The sequence below is a fragment of the Carcharodon carcharias genome, chromosome 10 (genome assembly GCF_017639515.1).
Source record: "Carcharodon carcharias isolate sCarCar2 chromosome 10, sCarCar2.pri, whole genome shotgun sequence".
Lineage (NCBI taxonomy): Eukaryota > Metazoa > Chordata > Chondrichthyes > Lamniformes > Lamnidae > Carcharodon > Carcharodon carcharias.
In genome coordinates this window covers 48,608,877-48,635,911 of record NC_054476.1, presented here as the reverse complement: position 1 = coordinate 48,635,911, position 27,035 = coordinate 48,608,877, and the positions used below count along the sequence as shown (strand labels likewise).

Here is a 27,035-nt window from a genome sequence, read left to right as displayed (position 1 = left end):
TTCTTCCTAGGGATAAATTTTTGCTGTGTCTCCCAAATTACTCCCAGAAACTCCTGCCATCGCTGTTCCACTGTCTTTCCTGCTCGGCTCATCTCCCAGTCAATTCTGGTCAGCTCCGCCCTCATGCCTCCTTAGTTGCCTTTATTCAACTGTAATACCGTTACATCTGATTCCAGCTTTTTCCTCTCAAATTGCAGGGTAAATTCTATCATATTATGCTCACTTCCTCCTAAAGGTTCCTTCACCTTAAGCTCCCTTATCAAATCTGCCTCATTACACATCACTAAATCTAGAATTGCCTGTTCCCTAGTGGGCTCCATCACAAGCTGCTCCAAAATGCCATCTCGTAGACATTCTACAAATTCCTTTTCTTGGGATCCACTACCAACCTGATTTTCCCAGTCTACCTGCATATTGAAATCCCCCATGATCTCTGTAACCTTGCCTTTGTTACATGCTTTTTTTATCTCCTGGTGTATCTTGTGCTCCACATCCTGACTACTGTTTGGAGGCCTGTACATAACTCCCAATATGGTTTTTTAACCTTTGCGGTTCCTCAACTCTATCCACACAGATTCTACATCATCTGACCCTACGTCATTTCTTGCTATTGATTTAATTTCATTTCTTACTAACAAAGCAACCCCACCGCCTCTGCCAAGCTGCCTATCTTTTCGATAGGATGTATATCCTTGGATATTTAGCTCCCAGTCCTGATCCCCTTGCAACCATGTCTACCCGATGCCCACCACATCATGCCTGCTAATTTCAATCTGTGCCACAAGCTCATTTACCTTATTTTGTATACTGCGTGCATTTAGATACGATACCTTCAGTCCTGTATTTCCCGACCCCTTTCTCATTGTCGTCCCTTATCTGATGTGGTTGAAGTTAGATTCCTAGACCTTTCCAAACACTGTCCTATTTTGTGTTCTGGAGACTTTAATAGCCTCTCCTGGGCTCTCCTTTCTTTTCAGTTTTTTCATAATTTTCCATGAAGTTGAATTCACCCCCAACACGTTAACCTGCTGCTTTGTTTCCCATCAGTCATATTTCTTGGAGTTTTACCCTTCCCTCTCCGCCCCCCCCACCTCACTTTCTAGTTTAAAGTCCTGTTGACCACCCTGTTTACCTTTTTAGCTAGAACATTGGTCCTAGATCGGTTCAGGTGGAGACCATCCCAATGGTACAGATCCAAAAAATGAATCCATTGAATTTTATAAAGTTGACTGCATTTAGTTATAAACCTTGAGATCTTTCTGGCCTGTGTCAAATCCCTGCACTACACACTATACTAACTGGGGCGCATTGTAATTGTGTGGGCCTCTTCAATGTAACCTCATTGATAGTCTACAGTTGGCTTGGTCTCAGATGCTGCTAATATAAAGTGGTGTGTTCTAATTCTCAAGGCAATTTTTTTAAAATTACGAGTGTTGCCACGACTAAACAAATTAATGGTGGTACTTATGAATTACCATTCATCTGTGAAATTGTACAGAAGACTACACACCTTTTAGGGGGAGATGGTGGCACAGTGGCAATGTCAGTAGTAATCAGAGGCCCTAATGCTTTGGGACATGGGCACCACGGCAGCTGGTGGAATTTAAATTCAATTAATAAATCTGGAATTGGAAGATAGTTTCATGATCACCATGACTGAGACTATCATTGATTGTTGTAAAGACTAATGTCCTTTAAGAAAAGTAATTTGTGGTCCTATTCGGCCTGACCTACATCTTGCTCTAGACCCCACAGCAATGTTGTTGACTCTTAAATGACCTCTCAGATATTCAGTTCAAGGGCAATTAGGGATGTGTGCAACAAATGCTGGCTTTGCCAGCGATGCCCATCTCTCACGAAAGAATGGAGAGAAACACTTGATGAGGTAATGTGCTATTCAGTCAGCAAAAGCAACAAATTTTGAAAATTTTGAATGTCCACTGCTGAACCATTTTAAAACAAAATTCTTTCTATCTTCAATAATAATAAATGAAAAAGTGCTGAACGTTCTCAGTGAGACTGGCAACATCTTTGGAGAGAGTATCAGAACTAACCATTTGGATCGATCACCTTTCATCAAAACAGGACTTTTTTTAACTTTGTGACTATTATGTTTTCCATATATTTCAGGAATGTTAGACACTAAACTTTTTTTCTAAAAATGTTTTCTAAATATGCTTTGAAAAAATGCTGAAAGCAAAGGCAGAATGGGTGAGATAGGAAATCGCTAGTAAGGTTATGAATGAGTTACAAATATGCTGAAGTCCATTATGATACAGTCTTTAAATAGTCATTTGGTAGTCCAGTACTTGAGTATTGGTATGTCTCTTTTTCAATATACAGTATTTTTAAAAAAAACTGAGGGTGTACAATAACTATTGACCCTGAATTTGCAGGAGTGAGCATCTCATAGCGTGCCCTGTTAATCTTTTTCCCTCGTCCATCAGCTGAAACATTCATTGCCTTGTAAGTCACTGGAAGTGTAAGCTGATATAAGCGAGATGGCAGAAACAGCATCAGAACATTTGGGACCATGGTGAATAAAGGACCAATGGTCTATCTCTTTAACCAATTCAATTTATAAGTTGAAATGAACAGATTTGGTAAATTATAGTAAAATCAGGTACAGAAAGAGAAGTAGGGGGAAAGAAAGATTGGATTGAGAGAGAGAGTAAAAATCACAAAGGAAGAAGAGCAAAAAACATTTTGAAATTTAAATTTTTAAAGAACCTCTAACAACAATTTACTACCTTAGGAATGAGACCCCAGAGTTTAAATTGTTTCTGGAGCCGAGTGGTTGATCAGCAATGCAGGAACATAAATCTCCTTATTAAAAAGGTATCTTCATTCTTAAGTACTAGCCCTAATTTTTACGGTGAATTTAATTGTTAAAACATGAGTTCATGAAGCTCACTGAGAGATTGACATGAGTTGCTATTTCCTCGAGGCTAATAGCAGAGTAGTGCAAATTGTCAATGAACTTGTAACATTTCACAATTCATAGGATATCTCTTCCTTGCCCCAAGTTGAAGGACAATTTATACATTTAATGCCGACAAGTGACATTAAACCCACAGCTATGTTGACAGCAAATTCTGGGCTATTATCGATCAATAAGGTAACAGGGAGAAGATTTCTGTACACTGTACTATACTAATAAAGGTGTTACATACAGTATATTTTATATAAATTATGTATTTTATATTGACAGTGATTCCGTACCATGTGTTGGTCATTCCCAGTAAAAAGTTAGGTGGCTCCATGTTTACAGCCAATCCCTGGATCTGTATATCAGGAGAACTGGGAGAGACGGGTATCTTACAAATACCCAAAAGTATCCTTGAAATGACATTTGAGGTCAGTAGAAGATATAACTATACATTGGTTTGACTTTTTGCTCCTTAAAATTTCAATTTGTTATTCATTGCAAAATTTGGTGTACTTCACTTACATGTTTTTTGTTGAGATGCACAAAATGTTCAGAAAATGTCTTATCCATTGGTCCCGTTTTAATTTTTTTTTTTGCTACGCCATATACTGTTTCCCAGCTGAAAGGGTAGATGGATGATTCATTTCATAGCCTTTGCAACTAATCTTTAATAGGTGTGAGGATGTCATAGATTGTTCTGTAGGAATTAGGATTTAAAACTTAATTTTGTTTCTCCTGTTTTTATCTGTTCTGTTTAATGTAGGTCTTAAATTCTATATAATCCTAACCAAAATGACATTAAAACTTTGGCTCATTCTGAAGAAAGCAAAGGCTCAACAGGTCACAGATTTATGTAGAACTACTAAATATTTTGTTGCACAACTTCTATATAGTTTGGATTTTTATATTCATTCTTGGAATGTGGGGATCCCTAGCCATATTGGCATTTATTGCTGATCCCTAACATTTTCCTTGTGGGGTGTGGTGGGCATTCTTCTTGAACCAGTGCAGTTAGTATGATGGTGTTCCCACAGTGCTATTAGTTAGGATGCTCTAGGAGTTTGACACAGCAACAATGAAGAAGCAGCAGTATATGTTCAAGTCAGCACGCTGTATGGAAAACTTAGGAGGTAATGCTATTCCCAAGTACCAGTTGCCTTAGTCCTTCTAGGTAGTGGAGATCGTGAGTTTGGGCGGGGCTTCCAAAAATATCTTGGCAAGTTTGTGCAGTGCAAACTGTAGATCGTATCTGCTGCAGTCACCATATGCTATTCATGGATATTTAATATGGTGAATAGACTGTTGATCAAATAGACTACTTTCTCTTGATTGGTGTCAAGCTTATTGTGTTGTAGCTGACCCATTCTGGCAAATGGAGAATATTCCATCACCCCCTGACTTGTGACTTGCAGTCAGTGGAGGGGCTTTGATGAGTGAGGTGTTGAGTCACTCTGGAGAATATCTGACTTGTATTAGTATTCACAACGTTTAAGTGGCTGGTCCAGCTGGGTTTCTGGTCGAGTGTGACTCTTCCTGGATGTTGGTGGGGAACTCAGCAATGGTATTTTCATTGAATGTCATGGGATTATTCTCTCTCATGTTGAAAAAAGTTATTGCCTGGCACTTGCCTGGCAAATGCTCCTTATCACTACTCAGCCCAAGCTTGGATGTTGCCCAGCTCTTATTTGTTCAGATTTTATTATTATAAGACATGGAGAATGTCTTTATTGTCTCTCCCATTGGTTTGATTTGTCGATGCCCATACTATATACCAAAAGGACAGGCGGATGACCCGTTTTCTAGCCTCTCTGTCTTTGCAACTAATCTCAAGTAGAGTTCGAGAATGATGTAGATTGTATTGCAGCAATAAAGGGGCTGGATTTAGAGCTCCTGACGTGTATCCTGCCCACCAATTGCAGACCTGTGTCTCTTCAGTGGAAGAGGCCCGATTGAATTGTGGTTATCAGGCACTTAAGTGACAAGCATCGGGCCTTCCCTGAGATTTAGGACCCCAGCGGTGAAAATCCCGCCACCTGAGAGCTGCTGACCAGAGGGTGGCAGTTCCTCATTGCCCATCAGCACCATTGGAAGCGGGCGGGCTGGGGGGGGGGTTACAGGGAAGGGTATTGTTGGTGAGCAAGATGTCAGATGCAAGGGCAAACACGTGGGTCTGAGCAGGCACTCCCTTCCCGAGGCCAGGTCCCTCGATTGGGCATTAATAACTTTTGAAAAAGGCCACCCCCCCACCCCTCCCTCCACCCCAGAAGGTTGCCGTCAAACTGACAGTGTTTTTACTGGGAGGCCTTCTGGAGGCACAGGGAAACTGCTGTGACTTAGCAGTTGCTCAAGGATTCTCCCTAAATCCTGGTGGGAATAGGGATAATGACCTTTGAGTGGCTCATTAAAGAGCCTAATTAGCTAGCAGGCAGATTCCCATGTCTGCCCATTCCTACTATTGACTTAAGGAGGATCAGGTTTCCTGCCAGCAGGAATGGGTTGCGCACCTTCCCCTGCGATAATGCTGGTCTGCCTGCCACCTCGCCTGCTCCAGTGGGCTCAATAAAACCAGTCCCTCGATTTAAGTTTCAATTTGTTTCTCAGTTTTTAAATCTGTGATGTCTAACTTAGCTCTTACAGTTAAGATAACTATCAAGGATATTGGGAGAAATCTATAAATTCCAGTAATGTCTTTTTTCTGTGTTATTGCCGAAGCGAGTTGTTTTCTGTTTTGACATGACATAAATCCTTTCAAATATCCTTTTGTTATTTCTTCACTTCTCTAGTGTCAGAACTTGGGAAAGCTTACAACAGTGCTGATTGGCCACGATAACTCAGGGTTGTATGCCAAGTGGCTGGTGGACTATGTTGTTGTCAGGAATGAGATAACGGGTCACGCATACAAGTAAGTAATTCTGAATGTTAAAAAGTAGGGAGGTTTCAGTGACTTTCTTTAAAACTAAAGCTGTAGAAGAAAGTAAGAACACAGTACTTTTTGTCCAGCCATGTCTATCCCTTCAACATATCAAAAACAGTTTGCTGTATTTTGAACTCTACCTAGCCTATTTCCTCTTGGCAAGCAAGGAAGATGGGGAAGGCATCTGCCAAAATTACTTCCCCAGCTATTGAGAGAAAATCAAACAAAACCCCAAAATATGAATACAATCTGATGTTCTGAACTATAATTTCTGGAGCAGTAACTTGACTTGCTCATAGTCCCAACAGCACAAGTACCATGATGTTCTTCACAGTGTTTGCTTTTTACCTCTTATGATGATTTTAAGGGACTAGGCATATCTCACGTGCTTGTGAATATTTGGAGTGGATTGAAATTTTTATATTTTCCAACTGTTACGTCCTGTTTTTGGTGCTGAATGATCCAATTAGCTGCATTTTAGCCTTTGATCACTAACTGTATTCTGGTTGAAATTGTTAACAGCTACTCAAAAATAATGACAACACAATCGGTATTACACATTGGAGTCATTTTAATATCAATCTCATGGAAGCAAAATAAATAGATTTTAAGACATTCTATTTTCAACTATCTTGACTGGAAAAAATAAGTTATTAACTTTTTACCACTGGCTTATGGCTGGTTGATTTGTAAAACACATTCTAGAGACGCCTGGTCATAATGATAGACGACTTCATTAGCCTGATTTCTACTCACCAAAAAGGATTTGTCAGAAACTTTAATTTATAAATGGAAAGAAGAAAATATATGCGCTATATTTCAGATTTGAAGTTTTTGTGCTGAGTTCTTAGGTGGTGGATGACTGATATCGAAAATTGTGGTATAACGATGTTATTAATGGGCAATGATTGGATGTACAAAGTATAAATACACACCAGTGGGTACAGAAGATAAAATGAAAATAAAGTGAGCTGAAAACATAGTTAGAACCTGCAAATCCACAAAGAAGAATGTTTCCATCCTTTATTGCTTTATATTTTTTCAAATAATAAAACTTAGGCAGTACAAAACTTGGCTATTGCTGAAAAAAAGGACTTTTTTGTCAAAGTTTTTTGTCTTGTACTCATCAGGACAATTCACAAAAAAATACCAATGACAGTATAAATATGTTATTTCCCCTGACATTGGTACTTTCTTGCAAATGTTCCTGATGAATGCAAAATGAAAAGCTTCGATAAAAAAGTCTCTCTGTTCAGCAATAATAACATTTATTGTATTTTTGAATATCATTGGTGGATCAATTTAGTTTAGAATGTTTTTAGACCTTACTGGAGCAGTTCTCGTTGGCAGCCTCCATTATCGTGAGTCATGGTTTATGTGAATGCACTCTCACTCCTGAGTCAGTTGGTTGTGGGTTCCAAATCTTACCCCAGAGCTTTGAGCACAAAAGTTCAGCTGACTGTCCAGTGCAGTACGGAGGGAGTAGTGCACTCAGATGTGCTCTCGTTCAGATGAGATACTGGATGGGCTCTCTCAAGTAAGCTAAAAAGCACTACTTTGAAAAAGAACAAGGGAGTTATCTCTGATGTCCTGGCCAATATTTATCCCTCAATCAATAACAGATTATCCGAGCTTGCTGTGTGCAAATAGATTGTCGCATTTCCTACATTACACCAGTAGCTACATTTCAAAAAAGTACTTTGTTGGCTTTAAAGCACTTTTTGACTTCCTGTGGTTGTGTAAAATGCTGTATAAATGGAAGTCTTTTTTTTCTTCTTTATCAAACATGAGTCCAAGAAATTTATACTGGAAACTGCATGGAATGGGAAGAGTGATTGATGATGCTCCCAACTTATGGGTTCATGAGGCACAAAAAATGACTTCTTATGTGTAAATGCAAAATAGCACAATGAAGTATTACTGTGCTCAATGCAAAATAAGTGTTTGCAGAACTAAGCACATATGGCCTTTTTGGATTGTTCACTATAGGGATGTATAGATGGTTGAGAAAGAGGCCAGACAGACTTTAATAAGCAACAAATTCACAATCTTTTGCAGTACAAGAAAGATAATGAAAAACCTTTATACATTATAATTTATGTCTGGGATAATATAACTTTAAATTTTAAATGGTGTTTACATCAAACAGTTCATCTGGGATTTATCTGGTAAGTCAGTTGGTAAAACCATTGTAAGCCAGAGTCCCTGCTCCAGGTAACTAACTATTCCATGATGCATATTGGAAATGCATGTGTAGATATAATGTGAATAGTCTACTAATGTGTATTGACTACAAAGAACAGCCAGTTAGTTAAGGCAATTATGAACTGCTGCCATTCTTGGAACAAAATGCCTTCAAGAGATATATATTTATCAGCTCTGCAACATAATGTAGCCAATTGTGTTTATTCTGTTGCCAGGTTCCCATGTGGTAGGTGGCTAGGAAAAGGGGTGGATGATGGGAGCCTGGAAAGGATCCTGGTTGGAGAACTTGCTTCAGCCACTCAAGAACCTGATGAGCGTCACTGTCGGACACCCCCTATGCAGCAATCTCCAAGTATGATCAGGCGATTTGTCAATATAACGCCTACCAGCAGACAGAGTGAGTAATGATGGGATTTCTAATAGGAAGAATAGGAAATTAAACCACAATAAAAGGAAAAATATTTTTAATCCTCAACTGGGTATGTGCTTTAGCAGCAAAGCACTATTATTAGTACTATTGGAAGTTCGGAGATTTTAAAGAAATATTTTCCATCATAGGGTTATGAGTGCTGTGGAATTTGCTGTGCAGTATAATGGAGTGGATTCCCTAGAAGGGCAAGACGTGGACATTCTAGAATTTATTTATTTTATTTTTTCCACGGGACGTGGGCATCACTGGCTAGCTCAGCATTTTTCTTGCCCTTTGCTAATTGCCCTTGAGAAGGTGGTGGCAAGCCACCTTCTTGAACCGCCGAAGTCCATGTGGTGTAGAACACCCACTGTGCTGTTAGGTAGTTCCAGGATTTTGACCCAGCGACAATGAAGGAAAAAGCAATATTGTTCCAATTCAGGATAGTTAGTGACTTGGAGGGGAATTACAGGTGGTGGTGTTCCAATGCATTTGCTGCTCTTGTCCCTCTAGGTGGTCATGGATTTGGAAGGTGCTGTTGAAGGAGCCTTAGTGAATTGCTGCAGTGCATCTCGTAGATGATACACACTACTGCCACTGTGCTTTGGTGGTGGAGGGATTGGGTGTTGGAGTTGGTGGATCTAGTTAATTATAGTGTATCTAATGTTAGTTTAGGCAGGAGTCACAGATTTAGGGTAAACTGCTCTATAGTTGCCAGTCAATCTTATACTTGTAGCAATGGCAGCTCAGTAAGAGCATTGCAGAAACCAAGGATTATCTCCTATCTATCCTTTTGAATTGACAACATTATTGTTTGTAAAGGGGAAATTAATCTGATTAATTTCTGAGCAACAAATGATCATTGATAAATTATCATGTTTGTAGGGCTGCTAACTTGCAATACTTTGATGTCTTTCCATTTATCAAATTTGTCTCTTTTTAGTAGTTAATGATCTTAACACTGCACTCGTCACATCACATTTGATAAGTTAACAGAGAAAAAGCAGAACATATTCCGAAGGGATTATTTTATTGTTGCAGAGCTAAATACTGGTCAGATACAAGAATCTGTCGGTGAAGCTATTAATGGGATCGTCAAACACTTTCACAAGCCTGAGAAGGAGGTATGAAACTGGTGTTTAAATAATTAAATGAAAACTATTACCTATGGAGTAGTGAAAGCTTGTTATTGTCCATTTGGGCAGCTCACCTTATTGAAATTTTCTTTCAAAAGCAGATTTTTCTCGCAGATAGGTTACAGATAAAAATGGAAAGTAATTAAATTTTCACATTATAGCATTGTTTAAATTGACAGCTATGCTGTTGGTGACTTTGTGATATATAAAATTTTCTTTTGGGCTAATTGATCATCTTTTAAGGTTGGGTGCCAAGCTGTTGATGTCACATGACCTAATTTCAACCCATATTCTTAAGTACTTTTGTATAACACAAATATTCTACTTGACACTTATGTTATAGAAAATCCCACTTGAGACATTAGAAAATCCCACTTGAGATATTAGAGAGTGTGTATCCCAAATACTCATACTCTCATTGTGTGGACAGTGAGTGGGAAAAATATATAAGAGCAAATTTTCAGTGAAAATACCGACATGCAAGAGCTATAGTGTAGTGATAACATCAGACTTCAGTTTTCCTAATACTGTATAGACTTTGTCGTAACTCACCGGGGATATTGTACTGCAATATCAAGGCCCACAGCTCCCCGAGCCACAACAAATGTGAGAAGTTTGATCAACCCACCTAATTATTTAATTTAGGTTAACAGAATATGAGCACCAGGTTTGTAAACTTAATGGGCAGAATTTTGCCCCTGTTTGGGGGGGTGGGGGGAGTTTAGGAGCGGGTGCATGGAAGCGCGCCGCCATTTTATGTGGGCGGGCCAATAAAGGCCCGCCCAGTGTGACGTCTGTAAGGAAGCACCATGCACTCCTTGTGCGGGCAGGGCGGAATCCCTAAACTGAGAGTCCGCTCTTTCGCGCATGCACGTGTAAGAGCACACTCATCTCCCTGAGGCTAAGTGCTGCCTCAGGGAGATCGGTGCCAAATTTAAAAATGTTAATAATAGATTTTTAAAAATTCCCCTGACATGTCCCCTCATGTGTCACTGTCACATGAGTTGGGACATGTCCATCACTTTCATTGAGGCTTTTATTAAAAATTTAAAAACCTACATGAAACCTCATCCCGCCCATGGATGAGGTTTCATGCTTTTACCAATGCTTACCAGGTTTCCTGGCCTGCCCACCAACCTTAAGGTTGGACAGGCAGGTCCATTAAGTACTTTAATTACTTTGTCAATGACCTCAAATTGGCTGATTTTGCTGAGCCCCCGCCCACCTGAAAATTGAAATGAGGCGGGGTGACGTCGGGATTTCCGCCCGACGTCATCCCACATCATTTTACGCATCGGTGAGCGAGCTCCTTGCTCGCCAACCAGGAAAACCTGGGCAATAAGTAAATAACTGTTTATTGAACAAATTGTCTTTAACCAGAGGCAAAAGAATGAAACATGAATGGTTAATTTCTAAATCTATAACCTAAACTCTATCCCTTTTTCAATCCTTATATATATATATATATATATACACACACACACACACACACACACACACACACACACACACGACACATAGGACACACAAAAACATGGATTTTAAGGATGGAGGAAAACAGTTAAATAGCACCAATTCCAGAGTTCAGGATTTGATGGGTTGATTTTGATTGATGTCTTCCAAATTCCTTTCAGTTCTTTGTTGATGACACAAGGTGGTCTTCCCAGCACTTTCAGTCTTCAGTTCATTGGTTGAGCATTTGCTTTTCAATGCCTCTAACGGTGATTTTCCCCTTGCCCTCCTAACAGAGGTTTTTCAGAGAGAGAGAGCAGGCTATAGAGATATGAGAGAAAAACATACAACTAGCTATTATTGTAGAATTACTGGAACCTTACACACACAGGAGAAAGAGGTTTTTGGCCTTTGCTCTTTTTACATTAGGAGTTTCTTCTCTGCTGCAATGATCACACAAAACCCTGGTTATCTGGTTAGGAGCCAATTAGAATGTTGTTGCCAGGCAGTTCACCATTAGACTGGACTTCTCCTCACCACCATCCTGTCTTTCATGGCACATTATGTTCCAGAACAGCACATTGTATATACCCCTCACACTGTTCCAATAGACATGTCTTTCAAACTGCAGCTATTGTAATTTGAAATAAAAAGATATGTTCTTTACAACTGAGATAGTAATAGTGTCAAGGGTGCAGAGGGAGATGAGTTTCTGAAGTGTGTTCAGGAGAATTTTCTTGATCATTACTTTTCTGTCCCAATGAGGAAACAGTCATTGCTGGATCTGCTTTTGGGGAATGAAGTGGGGCAACTGGAGCAAGTGTCAGTGAAGGAACATTTAGAGAATGCTGATCATAGAAGCATAAGGTTTAGATTAACTATGGAACAAGACCAATCTAAGGAAGAATCTAAGGTAAAAATAATTAATTGAAGGAGACCCAATTTCAATGGTTTCTGAATGGACATGTCCAAGGTAAATTGGAATGAAGGATTGGCAGACAAAACTGTAACAATAATTTAAAGAAAAGGCTGTTTGGGTACAGTCAAGGTACATTCCTACAATGGGGAAAAGTAGTGCAAAGCAAAGCCAGAGCTCCTTGGATTATGAAAGCGATAAAGAGTAAGATGAAGCAGAAAAAAAGGGAGCATGTGATACCTGTCAAGTTGATAATATGTAAGAACCCAGGCTAACTATAGAAGTTAAGGGGGGAAGTGAGAAAGAGAATAAGTGCAGCAAAGAAAGAGTATTAGAAGAGACTGGCAGCTAACATAACAGGGAATCCAAAAGTCTTCTATAGTAATATAAATAGTGAAAGGAGAGTAAGAGGAGGAGTGAGACTAATTGGAAACCACCAAGGGGATCTCTCCATGGAGGCAGGGGGCATGGCTGAGGTACCAAATGAGTATTTTGTACTTGTCTTTGCCAAGGAAAGAGATGCTGCAAAAGTCAGAGTGAAGGAGGAGGTAATTGAGATACTGGATGGGCTGACAGTTGATAAAGTGGAGTTATTAGAATGACTGGTTAATCTTAAAGTTGATGAATCACCAGGACTGGATGGGGTGTATCTGAGGATGCTGAGGGAAGTAAAGATGGAAATTGCAGGTGGCGTAAAATATGGGAAATTCCAAATGTTACACCCTTGTTCATATAAAGCAAGCATGGGTCAGTCAGTTTAACCTTGTTGGTGGGAAACAATAATCCAGACAAAACTAACAGTCCATTGGGCAAGGGTGTATTAATTAAGGAAAGCCAGCATAGAATTATTAAAGGCAAATCGCGTTTAACTGATTTGTTTTGAGTTTTTTGGTGAAGTAAAAGAGAGATTTGGAGAATCTGTAGCTGTTCTCCTTGGCAAAGAGAAGGTTGATATGAGATTTGATAGCGATGTTCAAATTCATGCATGGTTGACTGTGTAGATAGGGAGAAACAGTTCCCTCTGGCAGAGGGTCGAGAACCAAAGTATATAGATTAAAGGTGATTGGCAAGAGGACCAAAGGTAACATGAGAAATATTTTTGTGCAGTGAGTGGTTAGGGTCTAGAATGCACTGCCTATGAGTGTGGTGGAGGTTTACTTAATTGTGGCTTTTAAAGGGAATTGGGTAAAAACCTGAAGAGAAAAAAAATTGCAGTTACAAAGAAAAGTCGGGATGGGGTGGACTGGGCCTGTCTGTTGCAGGGAGCGAGCATGAACTTGATGACCTTGAAGCCAAATGACCATCTCATGTGATTCCAATTTTAACTTAAAAAATATGGGCCTGACTGGGGTGGGGTGGTGAGGGGCTGTGGTTCAAGTCTCAGAAATCTGTTTCCTGACCTAAACCCGACTCCAACCTGTTCTTTTGCGGCAACTGAAGCCACAAGGTGGATGGGTGAACAACGCATCTAAGGAGGCAGATTTGAATTTTAAATATGATAATGAGGCTGTGTTTCTTATCGTCACTCTGCTTTTGAAATTTAACTGTCATCTACTGGGTTTCCCAAGTATCATGTGTCTGGTAGCTTCCTCGTGAAGAAGACTTGGTGGATTCACGAGGTAGGTGTCTTCACATCTGCCTCCTGTATCCAAGTTCCTGGCTGAGGATCCTTTGCAGTCATGGTTTCCATGAGGTCTCCAACCTTACCCGTGCCAGCTTCCTCATCAGTTAAAATTCCACAGCACATGGGGGAATCCTGAATTACAGGCACCACCCCCCGACCCCGCAACTCCCCTGCTTTCCCCTAAACCGACCCCAGCCCCCCACCAAACCACAGACTTTCTGGCCAACCTGCTCCTTGCGGGTCAAGTCAGTAAAAATTCTGTCTAATCTCGTTTATAGGTCACAACTTCTATTTGATTATTTCCTTATAACCTACCACTTCTGTTAATGCATTGATCTTAATGTAAATCATCCAAGCTATGCTGTCCTTAAAAGTATATTACAACATCTTTTATTTTGTATTATTGCAATATAGAGGGGAAGTCTTATGTTACTGCTCTGTGGAGAAAATGGACTCGTGTCAGCTTTAGAACAGGTGTTCCATCATGGATTCAAGTCCCCTCGACTCTTCAAAAGTACTTTCATTTGGGACTTTATGGGTAAATATGATACTTTTAAATTTATTTAGATAAAACCCATGGCTTTTTTTGGTAACATATCATGGTTTTATTCATAATGATATATAAGACTGAATATAAGAATATGTTGTTGGTAACAATTAGTCGTGGAATAACTCTGCAGTAATTTTTCAGAGGGAGACACTTGTCAGTTGGATCCATTTCAGTAGAAAGGAATTCAGTATCATTTCACATCCTTGTACTTGGTCTCTCATTGGTTGATGCAATTTGTTTTCATTTTGGCTGAGGATGCGTCATTTTACTAATGGAAAACCCAAGTGCTTGGCCACTGAACCAGTATTTTAAATGATTTAAACTTTGTATTAGAAGGATGAATTAAAACAATCCAAATTTGCATAAACATTTGGCTGCATAGTCATCATTGGCCCGGGAATCGCATGTCGGGCCATTTCCTGATGTTGTGTTCACAAGTTCAGAACAAACATGCACACGCTTGTAATTCTCAACCCAGGGAGTCAGGGACAACCAAGAATCGGGCTACTGCCTCCCAAGATGGTGGATACGGATGCCAGCAGGTTAGAAGGCTGCCTCCATTCGCTGGGTCATTGGCCCAGTTCTGTGGATGACTGTTAGGCCCCCTAGCGCTCACCCACTCCCATGCCTCCTCCATACACCGTCATATTTTCCATATATCCTCCATACCTGCTCACCCAGCATCCACTATGGACAGAACTCATGAGCCCTATAATAATACAGGGAAGTCTTTGAAATGCTAATGAATTTTAAAAATGATCCTCTTAGGAGCTCATAAAACTGCCAATCAAATATATAGCCATTCACACTCCACTTGCTCATAAATCTGTCAAAAAAACAACAATTAAAAGACCTTCTCAAAACACTTTAATACTATTAACTGCTCATAAAACTGTCAAATAAAGCTCACTGTTCCACTTACAGCAATGTAAACAACCCCTGCAGAGCTAAATCTATTAGTGAAGCTCTGCAAAGCATTAATAATGGCAGTACATTGTACAACTGTTTAAACAAACCTTAGCGAGTTCAGTACATTGGTGCCTTTGAAGTTGCCTGAGCAAATGGCCACCTGCTCAATTTTTCAAGGTCTTAACAGATGGACTTTCTATCAAAGAAGTCAGGCATCTGTTCAGCTGTTTTAAAGGCTCAACAGATGTATGGACTTTAAATCGATGTAAAAATCAAGACAGGGTCCAGATGCCACATTAACATCAGATTTACAATTCTGTTGACTGCAAAAGAGTACTTTATTCACTGGAGAAGGTACTCTAATGCAAGTGAATGATGGTCAACTTAATCGACATTTACCTTTTAAGGACAGAACTTCGTGATGAACCGCTGCATTAAAAACATAATTAACTTATACAGCATCTAACTATGACATTTGTAGTTGGTAAGACCTTATCTTTCAATAGTTCTTGACTTTACAATTGATTTCCCCAGGGTTCACAAGCTAACTCATCCAACAAGTTTCTCACAGGCTTCAGGAACCTATCCAACTTGCTGAAGATATCAGTTTGAGAGAAATTCAAAATTGAGCAGGCATTTAAAAGGCTGAACCAGATGTCACTTTGAGTGCACATTGCATTGTTATCTGCCATGATTCCCATGTTGATCAAAACGACAGCTGATGGGAATTAGTTGAGAAATTTAAATTTAAGGTCCCCAATGCCTGGAACGCCTGACAAAGTTTGCCCCATTTCAGGATGGCCCATTGTTTGTGGTTAAGAAGTAGTTAGCAGTGCATTTGTGTAACAATAACATGTAACCACGGTTGTGTGATTCATATTTTCTTCAGAAAAAGCCTATGTATACTTTGAGAGCTTGGAACGTATTGAACTTACCCAGGAAGAGAATTGGCAAACCAGGGCCAAGAATTTTTGTAAGTTTGTTGCTGCTATAAATGGTGCCCCCAGGAACATTGGAAAGGATGGGAAATTTCAACTTCTGGTGTGTCTGGGAGCAAGGTAATAAAATTGCTTTTATTTTGTGTATAGGTGAAAACAAATTATTACTGAAACCTACATGATCTTGTCTAGAGTTATTGGCTTATTTGTTTTAAATTCAAAATAAAAATATAATTTAGCTAGTTTTATGGTGGGGCTGAAGATAATAAGTTTGATTTTCACAACTTTTTCAGTTGGAGAAAGTTGAGACTTTATCCAAGACTTCATGTCAGGTCAGCAATCTGACTGCACAGAAGCAATGGAGGGCTTGAATGAAGTGGCAGAGAGGTAGAACTAGGGTTAGAGCCATTGTGTCAAAAGCGCACATGTGGAAGTTGACTCTATATCTACAGATAATATCAATGAGGGAAAGCATGTAGTTAAGGAACATTAAGGAAACAGTGTCCCACGTGTCACAGGTTGAAGGGCAGCCATGCAACGCATTCATCTCTGGCCATCTAAGGGGTGACCAACACTCTCCGGGAAGCTTTAAGGGGTGGTCACACAGGGCCAGAAAAGGTGCCAAGTGCAGCCATGATAACCATGTTTGTCTCTCTTTCATGCTGCAGGAGGACCACATCAGGATCATGGATCCTGGTGATCTATCTGTATGCCTGATGGCCTACAGAGCTTGTAGAAGACGGAGGAGAGAACAATTGAGGCACCTGGCCACACAAAGGCAGGAGCAGCAACCTCATGAAGAAGGGGCAGCAGGGGCTCCCGCACACGCTGCCCTGGAGTGACAGCGAGCCATGGCTGGTCGGTGCCTAGTGACATCCAGGGTCTATAGATGCCGCCTGCCATTCCTGCAGATGACTGAGAACTGTGTCGCTGAAGACTACACATGTCTAGGGACCTGGTGGCTCACATCTGCCACTTACTGCAGGACTTGGTGCCGAGGGAACATGTGGGCATCCACTGCCAGTGGCTGTGAAAATAACCACGGCACTCAATTTCAATGCCAGTGGCTCCTTTCAGCACTCCACAAGTGACCTTTGTGGGATTTCACAATCCGCCGCACACACATGCATCCGTGAGATCACAGATGCCATCTTCTCCATGGCATACAACTTTGTGCGTTTCGCCCGGGACTGGGACAGCCAGGATGCAAGGGCCATTGGATTCGCGCTGATCTTGGGATTCCCACAGGTGCAGGGTGCAATCGACTGCACTCAGGTCTCCATTGCTACACTCAATGGACTTCATCAACTGCAAGGGCTTCCACTGACTGAACGTGCAGCTGGTATGCGACCACCAGAAACGCATCCTGCAGGTCTGTGCACGGTTTCCAGGGAGTGTGCATGATGCCTACATCCTGAGTCGCTCACAGATCCCTGCAGTCTTCCGTGGTCCACAGAGGCTGCAGAATTGGCTCCTTGGGGACAAGGGCTGCCCACAGAGGCCATGGCTGATGACACCCGTGCGTCGGCCTCAGACTGCAGCAGAGCGACACTATAATGAGGCTCATGCAGCAGCTCGCAGACCATCAGAATGCTGAAGATGTGGTTCCGGTGCCTGGACCGGTCTGCTAGAGCCCTGCAATACAGTCCGCAGAGGGTGTCACACATCATTGTTGTCTGCTGCACCCTTTACAATCTGGCGCTGCAATGGGGTAAGGAGCTGTCTGAGGAGGAGATGGAAGAGTTGCATGTCTCCTCTGATGAGGAGGACGCTGACGGAGTTGTGGATGAGGGGGTCCTCGGTGGTGACAACGATGGGGATGAGGCTCTCGCATTGGCTAGATATGAGGAAGGCGCACTCGGGAGGCCGTCATAACTGTCATATTTGTGTAGGATGATGACAAAATGCAGTGAGATGTCACCGAAGATTCTCATATCGTAGTTGTGAACATTTGACTCCAATCAGGCTTATCTCACTGCCATTACCTTCTGAGAGAATGCTCCTGTCATGGAGATGCAGCGAATGCCCTAATAGTCGCTTGGTTGCAGGGGGATGATGACAACATGGAGTGAGGACACTCCATAGATATTCACATGTCTTTTGAGAATGTCTGACTCCTGTCTGACCGAGGGCAGCTTGCTTACGCTCCATGATCAGGGCCATCTCAGAGACGCAGCCATGAAACTTTAGACACATCTGATGCGCATCAGCTCTTCACGAGCTGGCACTCAGCGTCACTGGTCACAGGTGCTGGTGTGACGGGGGCCAGCCCCACCTTAAAGGTGCTGAGAGCACATAGAGAGTATGAGAGAACTCTGTGGCACTTACCCACTACATTCTGGCAGCAATGACCAGCACTGCTGAGGTGCAGGCATCAATCATGTTTTCAGGGAGTGCAAGGCTGGACCATCACTGTGTGCTGAAGACTGCACAGAACACAGGAAAGAGGCCCTGGACTGATACACCTGCCTTTATCTTGTGCAGATGGGTTCACGTCTCAGTGACAAGAACACTGTGCATCAGAACAAGGAGCCATAGGCAGGGAGACATCCTTGGGAGCTTATTGACAATAGTGAACATTATATAAAAGCGATTAACAGCTGTGCCCAGGCTGTGCAACTAATTCTCCCTCACCCGGTGCATAGGGAGACCGGCAAGGAGGAGGACCTCCTTGTGAACCTGCTCCTGGGCCTGGCCAAGTTGGCCATTAACAGGTCCAGGCAGCGGGTGATCGAGGGGGTCATCTTGCCTGACTGTTTGGCCCTCTTCTGCGGCTATGTTTGCGGCCGGGTGTCCCTGGAGAGGGAGCACGTGGTGTCTGCTGGCACCATCGAGGCCTTCCGTGCCCGGTGGGCACCAGGGGGGCTGGGGTGCTTTATCGACCCCTTTAATCATATTTTGATTTGATGTTTGTAAGTTACCTTTAAACTTTGTCCTTGGTTTTACAGCTGACCTGATTTAGGGGCTGTGTTTATTTTATCCCTTATTTTGTTAATTTAGTTTAATTGTTTGACTCTCAGAGTTAATTCTCCCTCACCCAGTGCAGAGTGGGACCGGGAAGGAGGAGGACCACCTTGTGAACCTACTTCTGGGCCTGGCCAAGTTAGCCATTAACAGGTCCAGGCAGCGGGTGATCGAGGGGGTTGTCCGACCCGACTGTTTGCCCCTCTTCCGCAGCTACGTTCAAGGCCGGGCGTCCCTGGAGAGGGAGCACGCGGTGTCTGCTGGCACTGTTGAGGCCTTCCGTGCCCAGTGGGCACCGTGGGGACTGGGGTGCTTTATTGACCCTCTTACAAACATCAAACCAAAATGTAATTAAGTTTACTTTAAACTTTGTCCTTGGTTTTACAGCTGACCTGATTTAGGGGCTGTGTTTATTTTATCCCTTATTTTGTTAATTTAGTTTAATTGTTTGACTCTCAGAGTTAATTCTCCCTCACCCAGTGCAGAGTGGGACCGGGAAGGAGGAGGACCACCTTGTGAACCTACTTCTGGGCCTGGCCAAGTTAGCCATTAACAGGTCCAGGCAGCGGGTGATCGAGGGGGTTGTCCGACCCGACTGTTTGCCCCTCTTCCGCAGCTACGTTCAAGGCCGGGCGTCCCTGGAGAGGGAGCACGCGGTGTCTGCTGGCACTGTTGAGGCCTTCCGTGCCCAGTGGGCACCGTGGGGACTGGGGTGCTTTATTGACCCTCTTACAAACATCAAACCAAAATGTAATTAAGTTTACTTTAAACTTTGTCTTTGGTTTTACAGCTACCCTACGTTAGGGGCTGTGTTTACTTTATCCCTCATTTTGTTAATTTAATTTATTTGGTTGACTCCAAAAGAGTTAATTCTCCCTCACCCGTGGCAGAGGGGGGCTGGGAGGGAGGAGGACCTCCTTGTGAAGCTGCTCCTGGGCCTGGCCAAGTTAACCATTAACAGGTCCAGGCAGCTGGCGATTGAGAGGGTTGTCCGACCGGACTGTCTGCCCCTCTTCCGTGGCTACATTCGCGGCCTGGTGTCCCTGGAGAGGGAGCAAGTGGTGTGTGCTGGCACCATTGAGGCCTTCTGTGCTCGGTAGGCACCGCGTGGACTGGGGTGTTTTATTGACTCTCAATCACATTTTGGTTTAATATTTTAAAGGTTCCTTTAAATTTTGTCTTTGTTTTTGCAGTTTCCCTAATTTAAGGGGCTGCTTTTCCTTTGTCACTAATTTTGTTACTTTAGTTTGCTTGGTTGAATCAAAAGAGTTAATTCTCCTTAACTGTCCTAACTCTGTTGCTACATCTTGGTGCTCCCTGGACATCCGCAGCGGAGATGGAGGCAGCCTATTGATGACTTTGGCAGGCGTCTCCTGGAGGGCTGAGACTTGGAGGCCTGCTTTTGGGGTCCTGCTGTGTGACAGGGCACCCTCTTCAGCTTGTGAAGCTGGATCTGTGGAGGTCACAGGAAGAGAGGAGTCAGATGGGCCGGTCACTCCCAGAGTCACCTGGGTGGATGGCCTTGGAGCGTGCACCTGCTGATCTCCCCATGGGTGCCCGAGGGCCCCTGGCTGGCTCCATGAGCAGAAGGGGTAGCTGGAGTGAGATCGAGCTGTCCAGCACCCCTATCACATACACACTGTTGGAGGCCAACTTTGGCGTCAGTGATGGAGTTAAGCCCATGCAGCAGTGCAAGAGTGATGTCCTGGATGAAGGTCTCCATGGTGGCCACAATCCTGCCAGGGTTGACCTCGGTGCATTGCAATGCCAGTGCTCTCACCTCAGCCTGAAGACAGACAGGTTCCTCCATCATGCCTTGCAGTCTGGGCAGTGCAGCGACCATCCCTTCCTGATGCTCCCGAGCTTGTCTTTGCAGCTCCAGCAACTGTGCCATGACTGAGTCCAGAGGCTCGTCGTCTGATTCTGACTCAGCAATGTTCTGGCCTACAGCAGTCCTCCGAGTGCTGGGGACCTGGGAAGTCCCTGCCTCCGCCTGCTGTGGATCAGAAAGTGCGATGTGCTCACCAGATTGTGGTCCCGAGGCTACTCTAAAGCTAGGTCCCACCAAGGTGTGTGTCTGCGCTGGTGGAGGGTGTGGGTGAGCGCTGTGATGGGACTTCAGGGTGGGTGCCTTCAGATTCCTCTTCAGAGGTTTTTTCTGAGCTTACTTGGAGGCTCCGGGTTGTGGACTCTGTCTGCTGCTTCCCAGATGTGCCTGAGAAAGCAAGGGGAGATAATTAGTGCATGGCAGTGGCCTGTGAAAGAGGACACTTCATTCACAGCATGGTTATCTGATGGAAGTTGCATTGCTGGATCCTCACTTGTTAGAGCAGTGCCAACCTCACCGTCAGCACAGGACTGGCCCTGCAATTTGAGAGGAAAAAGCTGGAATCAGATGTAATGTTATTACAGTTGAATAAAGGCAGCTACAGAGGCATGAGGGAGGAGCTGGCCAGAATTGACTGGGAGATGAGCCTTGCAGGAAAGACAGTGGAATAGCAATGGCAGGAGTTTCTGGGAGTAATTTGGGAGACGCAGCAAAAATTCATCCTTAGGAAGAAGAAGCATACTAAAGGGAGGATGAGGCAACTGTGGCTGATAAGGGAAGTCAGGAACAGCATAAAAGCTAAAGAGAAAGCATACAATGCGGCGAAGAGCAGTGGGAAACCAGGGGATTGGGAAGCCTACAAAGACCAACAGAGGACAACTAAAAAGGAAATAAGGAGAGAGAAGATTAAATGAGGGTAAACTAGCCAGTAATATAAAAGAAGATTGCAAGAGTTTTTTTAGATATATAAAGGGTAAGAGAGAGGCAAAAGTGGACATTGGGCTGCTGGAAAATGACGCTGGAGAAGTAGTATTGGGGAACAAAGAAATTGCGGAGGAACTGAATAGGTACTTTGCGTCAGTCTTCACAGTGGAAGACACAAGTGACATCCACAACGTACAAGAGAGTTGGGGGGGGCAGAGGTGGCCATTACCAAGGAGAAGGTGCTAGGTAAACTGAAAGGTCTGAAGGTGGATAAATAACCTGGACCAGATGGATTACACCCCAGAGTTCTGAAGGAGATAGCTGAAGAGATAGTGGAGGCGTTAGTGGTGATCTTTCAGGAATCACTGGAGTCAGGGAGGGTTCCAGAGGACTGGAAAATCGCTAATGTAACCCCCCTGTTTAAAAAGGGAGTGAGGCAAAAGACAGAAAATTACAGGCCGATTAGCCTGACGTCGGTCGTTGGTAAGATTTTAGAGTCCATTATTAAGGATGAGATTTCAGAATACTTGGAAGTACATGGTAAAATCAGGCAAAGTCATCATGGTTTCATCAAGGGGAGGTCGTGCCTGACAAATCTGTTAGAATTCTTTGAGGAGGTAACAAGTAGATTAGACAAAGGAGAGTCAATGGATGTTATCTACTTCCAGAAGGCCTTTGACAAGGTGCTGCACAGGAGGCTGCTCAGTAAGAGCCCATGGTCTTAGAGGCAAGGTACTACCGTGGATAGAAGATTGGCTGTCTGGCAGGAGGCAGAGTGGGGATAAGGGGGTCCTTCTCAGGATGGTGGCCGGTGACTAGTGGAGTTCCGCAGGGGTCAGTGTTGGGACCACAACTTTTCACTTTATACATTAATGATCTAGATGAAGGAACTGAGGGCATCCTGGCTAAGTTTGCAGATGATACAAAGATAGGTGGAGGGACAGATAGTATTGAGGAGGCGGGGAGGCTGCAGGAGGATTTGGACAGGTTAGGAGAATGGGCAAAGAAGTGGCAGATGGAATCAACGTGGAGAAGTGTGAGGTCATGCATTTTGGTAGGAAGAATAGAGGCATAGACTATTTTCTAAATGGGTAGAGAATTCAGAAATCTGGAGTGCAAAGGGGCTTGGGAGTCCTAGTCCAGGATTCTCTTAAGGTTGAGTCGGTAGTTAGGAAGGCAAATGCAATGTTGGCATTTATTTCAAGAGGACTAGAATATAAAAGCAGGGATGTGCTGCTGAGGCTTTATAAAGCTCTGGTCAGAACACATTTAGAATATTGTGAGTAATTTTGGGCCCGTATCTCAGGAAGGATGTGCTGGCCCTGGAGAGGGTCCAGAGGAGGATCAGGAGAATGATCCCAGGAATGAAAGGCTTAACATATGAGGAACGTTTGATGACTCTGGGTCTATACTCAATGGGGTTTAGAAGGATTTGGGGGTATCTGATTGAAACTTAGAGAATACTGAAAGGCCTGGATAGAGTGGTCGTGGGGAAGATGTTTCCATTAGTAGCAGAGACTAGGACCCGAGGGCACCGCCTCAGAGTAACGGGAAGACCTTTTAGAACAGAGATGAGGAGAAACTTCTTTAGCCAGAGAGTGGTGAATCTATGGAATTCATTGCCACAGAAGGCTGTGGAGGCCCGTCATTGAGTGTATTTAAGACCGAGATAGATAGGTTCTTGATTGGTAAGGGGATCAAAGGTTACGGGGAGAAGGCGGGAGAATGGGGTTGAGAAACGTATCAGCCATGATTGAATGGCGGAGCAGACTTGATGAGCCGATGCCCTAATTTCTGCTCCTATGTCTTATGGTCATCGCCGGCCAGCTGCATGGCTCTGTTTTCAAATTCTGAGAGAACTTTGAATTCCAGCATCCCTCCACCTGTCTGCAACCTTTCCCTCCTGTTGTGAACCAGTTTGTCCTGCATGGATAGAGATGAGGAGAGTGCATCAGGATGCCTGCTGGGCCAGATAGTAAGTATGGCTGGCCTGTGTGGGTGGTGAGTGGTCCCATGGATGGGATGAGGATAATGATGGTTTGTGTAAAAGAATGAATGGTGATGTCCCTTGCACTGGCAGAGATTGAGGGCCCTATGGGTGTGTGATGGGTTTGTGAGTATGTAAGTTGGGAATGATGAAAAGAGTGACTTACCCTGCTGGAACCGAGGAGATCATTCACCCTTTTGCAGCACTGGGTGGCTGTCATCTTCTGAAGGGCGTTGGCGTTGACCACCATTGTCACCACCTCCCAAGCCGGGTTGGTGACTTTGCTACCTATCCTGCAGCCAGAGCGGGGGGTAGAGCACATCCCGGCAGGACTCCACAGCATCCAGCAGTCACCTGAGTGACCTATCATTGAAGCGGGGGGCTGCAGTCTTTTTGCCTTTGCAGGCCATGTCTCCCAGGCAGCAGTGGTGAGCTGGTGGCGATGAGCACTTGGCTGGCGGCTGCCTTTTAACGACAGTGGCTGGTATGATGCAACAGAGGAGTGATGGCAAGCAGATGAATGAGATCCCGCCCGCCATGGAAATGGCATGTTTCGCAGGAATGAATATATACTGAGGCAGGCTTGGGCAGACATAGTGTGAAAATCCGCCATTTTCATCGGTGGGTAGGACTCCATTTTACCCACCCGCTACCGCAATTCTGGAAAATTCTAGTGCAATTCTGGAAAAAATCAGCCGAGTATTGAGACGTAAGAAGGGACGGCATTGCTGGAGATACTTTGACCATCAGATAGGTAATAGCTCAATCAAATAAAACAGAGCTGGACAATGAGGGATGGGTAGACAATAATGGGTTGTAATTTCTGAATTTCTGAACCCCCCAGCATCGGATCAGGTGTTACCCCAAAGATATGCTGGGAAATCCCCTTCAGAAGTTCACGGGGAAGGTTTACATGGCAATTGCCCAGAAGTGCAAACCTTCTTCCCCATCCCGCTGCCCCCGCCCCCCCATCCACCAAGGCCTGACATCCTCCCTTCCCACTTCTGCTCCCCCCCCGACCTCCCTTGACCTCTTCAACCTTCTCTAGACCCCTCCAACCCCCAAACCTCCTGACCTCCAATTTCTCCCCCCCCGCCCCCAAATCCTATCCATTTACCTTTGACACTTACTTCTCCCTGGCATATCAAGGACCTTTAAATTTCAATGGACCTTTAAACTTACCTGGTTTACAGTAGCTAGTGCTGTAAAAATGAGGCGAGGCCTCCTTCTCTTCGACTCTTCTGGACTTAACAGCTGGGCCTCGTGGACGCGCTGCACTGCCTGGATCTCTCCTGGCATGAGTCGAAAGGTCAGGCAAGATAGGATCGAAAAATATTTGACGGAAGTAATTGGGCATGGAGTAGCAATCTGACAATGATTGCCACTTCAATGAAGTTCAGGTCCAATGTAACTAGTTTATAGTCAAATTTATAAATTTGCAGGAGTTGATACTGATCCATCAACAAATGGATGTGTGTGAAATTTTACTTGTATAGAAGTTCCCATAGGTAATATTTGTACGTAAATGTTACCTATGAGGTTGTACTACACTCCTGTGTTCACTATTGTTACTAGGTGTTTTGTTTAAAAATTATTTAACATAGTTAACTTTATTTGCATTAACCATAAACAACCTCAAAGTTGCAAAATTTAAGGCTTTGGGAAGTTTTTGCACTTTATTCTTATAAAAGAGAAAGTGACACAAAGAAACTTCATAAATATAGTTTTTTTTTCGGAGAGGAAAATGCTGACAAGGTGCCTGCAATTTCTGACACTGACTGCTTTGTTCAGGCATTAGAGTTGCTCCACTAGTTGTCCAAGTCTCCCAGGACTGTTGTACCAGATGGAGAATAAGAGGCCTATAAAACATTTCAGTTCCCTCTAAATATTTCATAAAGAATTATTCAAAACATATTACTAATTTAAATGTTAGTGTCATACTAATCTTATATTTATCTCTCAGTTGATCAAATGCATATATGTCACTTGGTTTTGTGTATTTAAAAGCTCATCTGCATTTCAGCCACTGAATGTTGTCCTTTTCATTCCTGCTTATACCAATCTGATAGCTGGTTTACAATCCCAATGCTATACTTTTTTTTTCCAGTTATACCTCATTCCCACATTTGATTAAATGGATTGGTCCATCTTTGTGTCTTTTTTTAACTTGACAGGGATCATCTGTTGCATCACTGGATTGCTCTGCTTGCTGACTGCCCCATCATCGCTCAGATGTATGAAGATATTGCTCTGATTAAAGACCACACCCTAGTTAACTCCTTAATTCGAGTGCTGCAAACCTTGCAGGAATTTAATATCACACTTGAAACATCACTGGTCAAAGGAATTGATATTTAAAGCAAATCGCCAGCATCTAAAAGAAGAGTTTGCAGAAATGGTGCATACGTGACACAAATTTTGAAATTAAAAATACATGCAATATTGGAATTCAGCAACTTGTTTTGAAGTTGCAAGAACTATTCGCCATATTATATGTGCAGTGACCCTTTTTGAACCTGTACCTGAGGACACATCAGGCTATTCTAAGGTTTGAAAGAATGCGCATACACTCCGATTTTAATGTTTACTGTCAACTGTCGGTAGGTTTGCTTGTTGAATAGTAATGCTCAGCCTGTTCAAGAACGATGCTTGTTTCAAACTTGTTTTTCTAAAGAAAGTAAAAAGTATTAAGTTTGTTTTATTTTTCTGCAGATGGCCAATACTTGCACTGTTAACTTGCAATTTAAATAGTGTCTGAATTTTTAAAAAATGTACATATATCCAGTGCACTGAATTGTGCATAGCATTTACTTTGTAGCTGCTTAAAGTGTACATATATACATATGTTTGTAAGAATATATATATGTGTGTGTAATATGTATAATATACAAACATACACATAGACAGTATTCTTGTAAATTTAATTGGAGTATAGGTAGTATTTTTTCAAATGTTGATGGGTTAAATATAAGAGACTGATATTGTTCTGAGAAAATACACTCATTTGTATTTCTTTTTGATAAAAAAAATACTCATTCTTCCATGCCCCTTCTTGGTTGCTTTCATTTGCCTTCTATAACAAAGTTGAGATTTGATTGCCCATAATTAAACATGTTCCCTTGACATTCAAGTTCCTATGAACTCTCTATGGGAAATATTATCTTTAAACAGAAGTTGCTTATTGCGGCTAAAGTTCAAGAATAAAGAGGGTGTAATTATCACGATGGACTCGTCATAAATTGACAGTCTTTTTTTCACCGGGCCCAATCTTCTTTTCATTGAAGTTCACAGAACGATATTTCAGACCCTTTTTGGAAATACGTTTCTTATTCTTACTGTTGCTTTCACCT

General features: G+C 42.8%; 1 protein-coding gene across 5 annotated transcripts in view; it reads left to right on the top strand.

Moving 5' to 3' along the window:
• Positions 1–26,723, top strand: part of LOC121283128 (DENN domain-containing protein 5A-like) — a 337,338-nt gene extending 310,615 nt beyond the window's left edge. For 4 of the 5 annotated variants that reach the window (XM_041197268.1, XM_041197266.1, XM_041197267.1 and 1 more), the window contains 7 exons: positions 3,212–3,357; positions 5,713–5,831; positions 8,264–8,445; positions 9,499–9,581; positions 14,000–14,123; positions 15,934–16,102; positions 25,860–26,723. In XM_041197268.1, the coding sequence (XP_041053202.1) occupies positions 3,212–3,357; positions 5,713–5,831; positions 8,264–8,445; positions 9,499–9,581; positions 14,000–14,123; positions 15,934–16,102; positions 25,860–26,043 (1,007 nt within the window). In that variant the 3' untranslated portion in view covers positions 26,044–26,723. Of the gene's footprint in view, positions 1–3,211; positions 3,358–5,712; positions 5,832–8,263; positions 8,446–9,498; positions 9,582–13,999; positions 14,124–15,933; positions 16,103–25,859 lie in introns of those variants that run through there. The other variant, XM_041197269.1, reaches the window with a different exon arrangement.
• Positions 26,724–27,035: the final 312 nt, after the last annotated feature.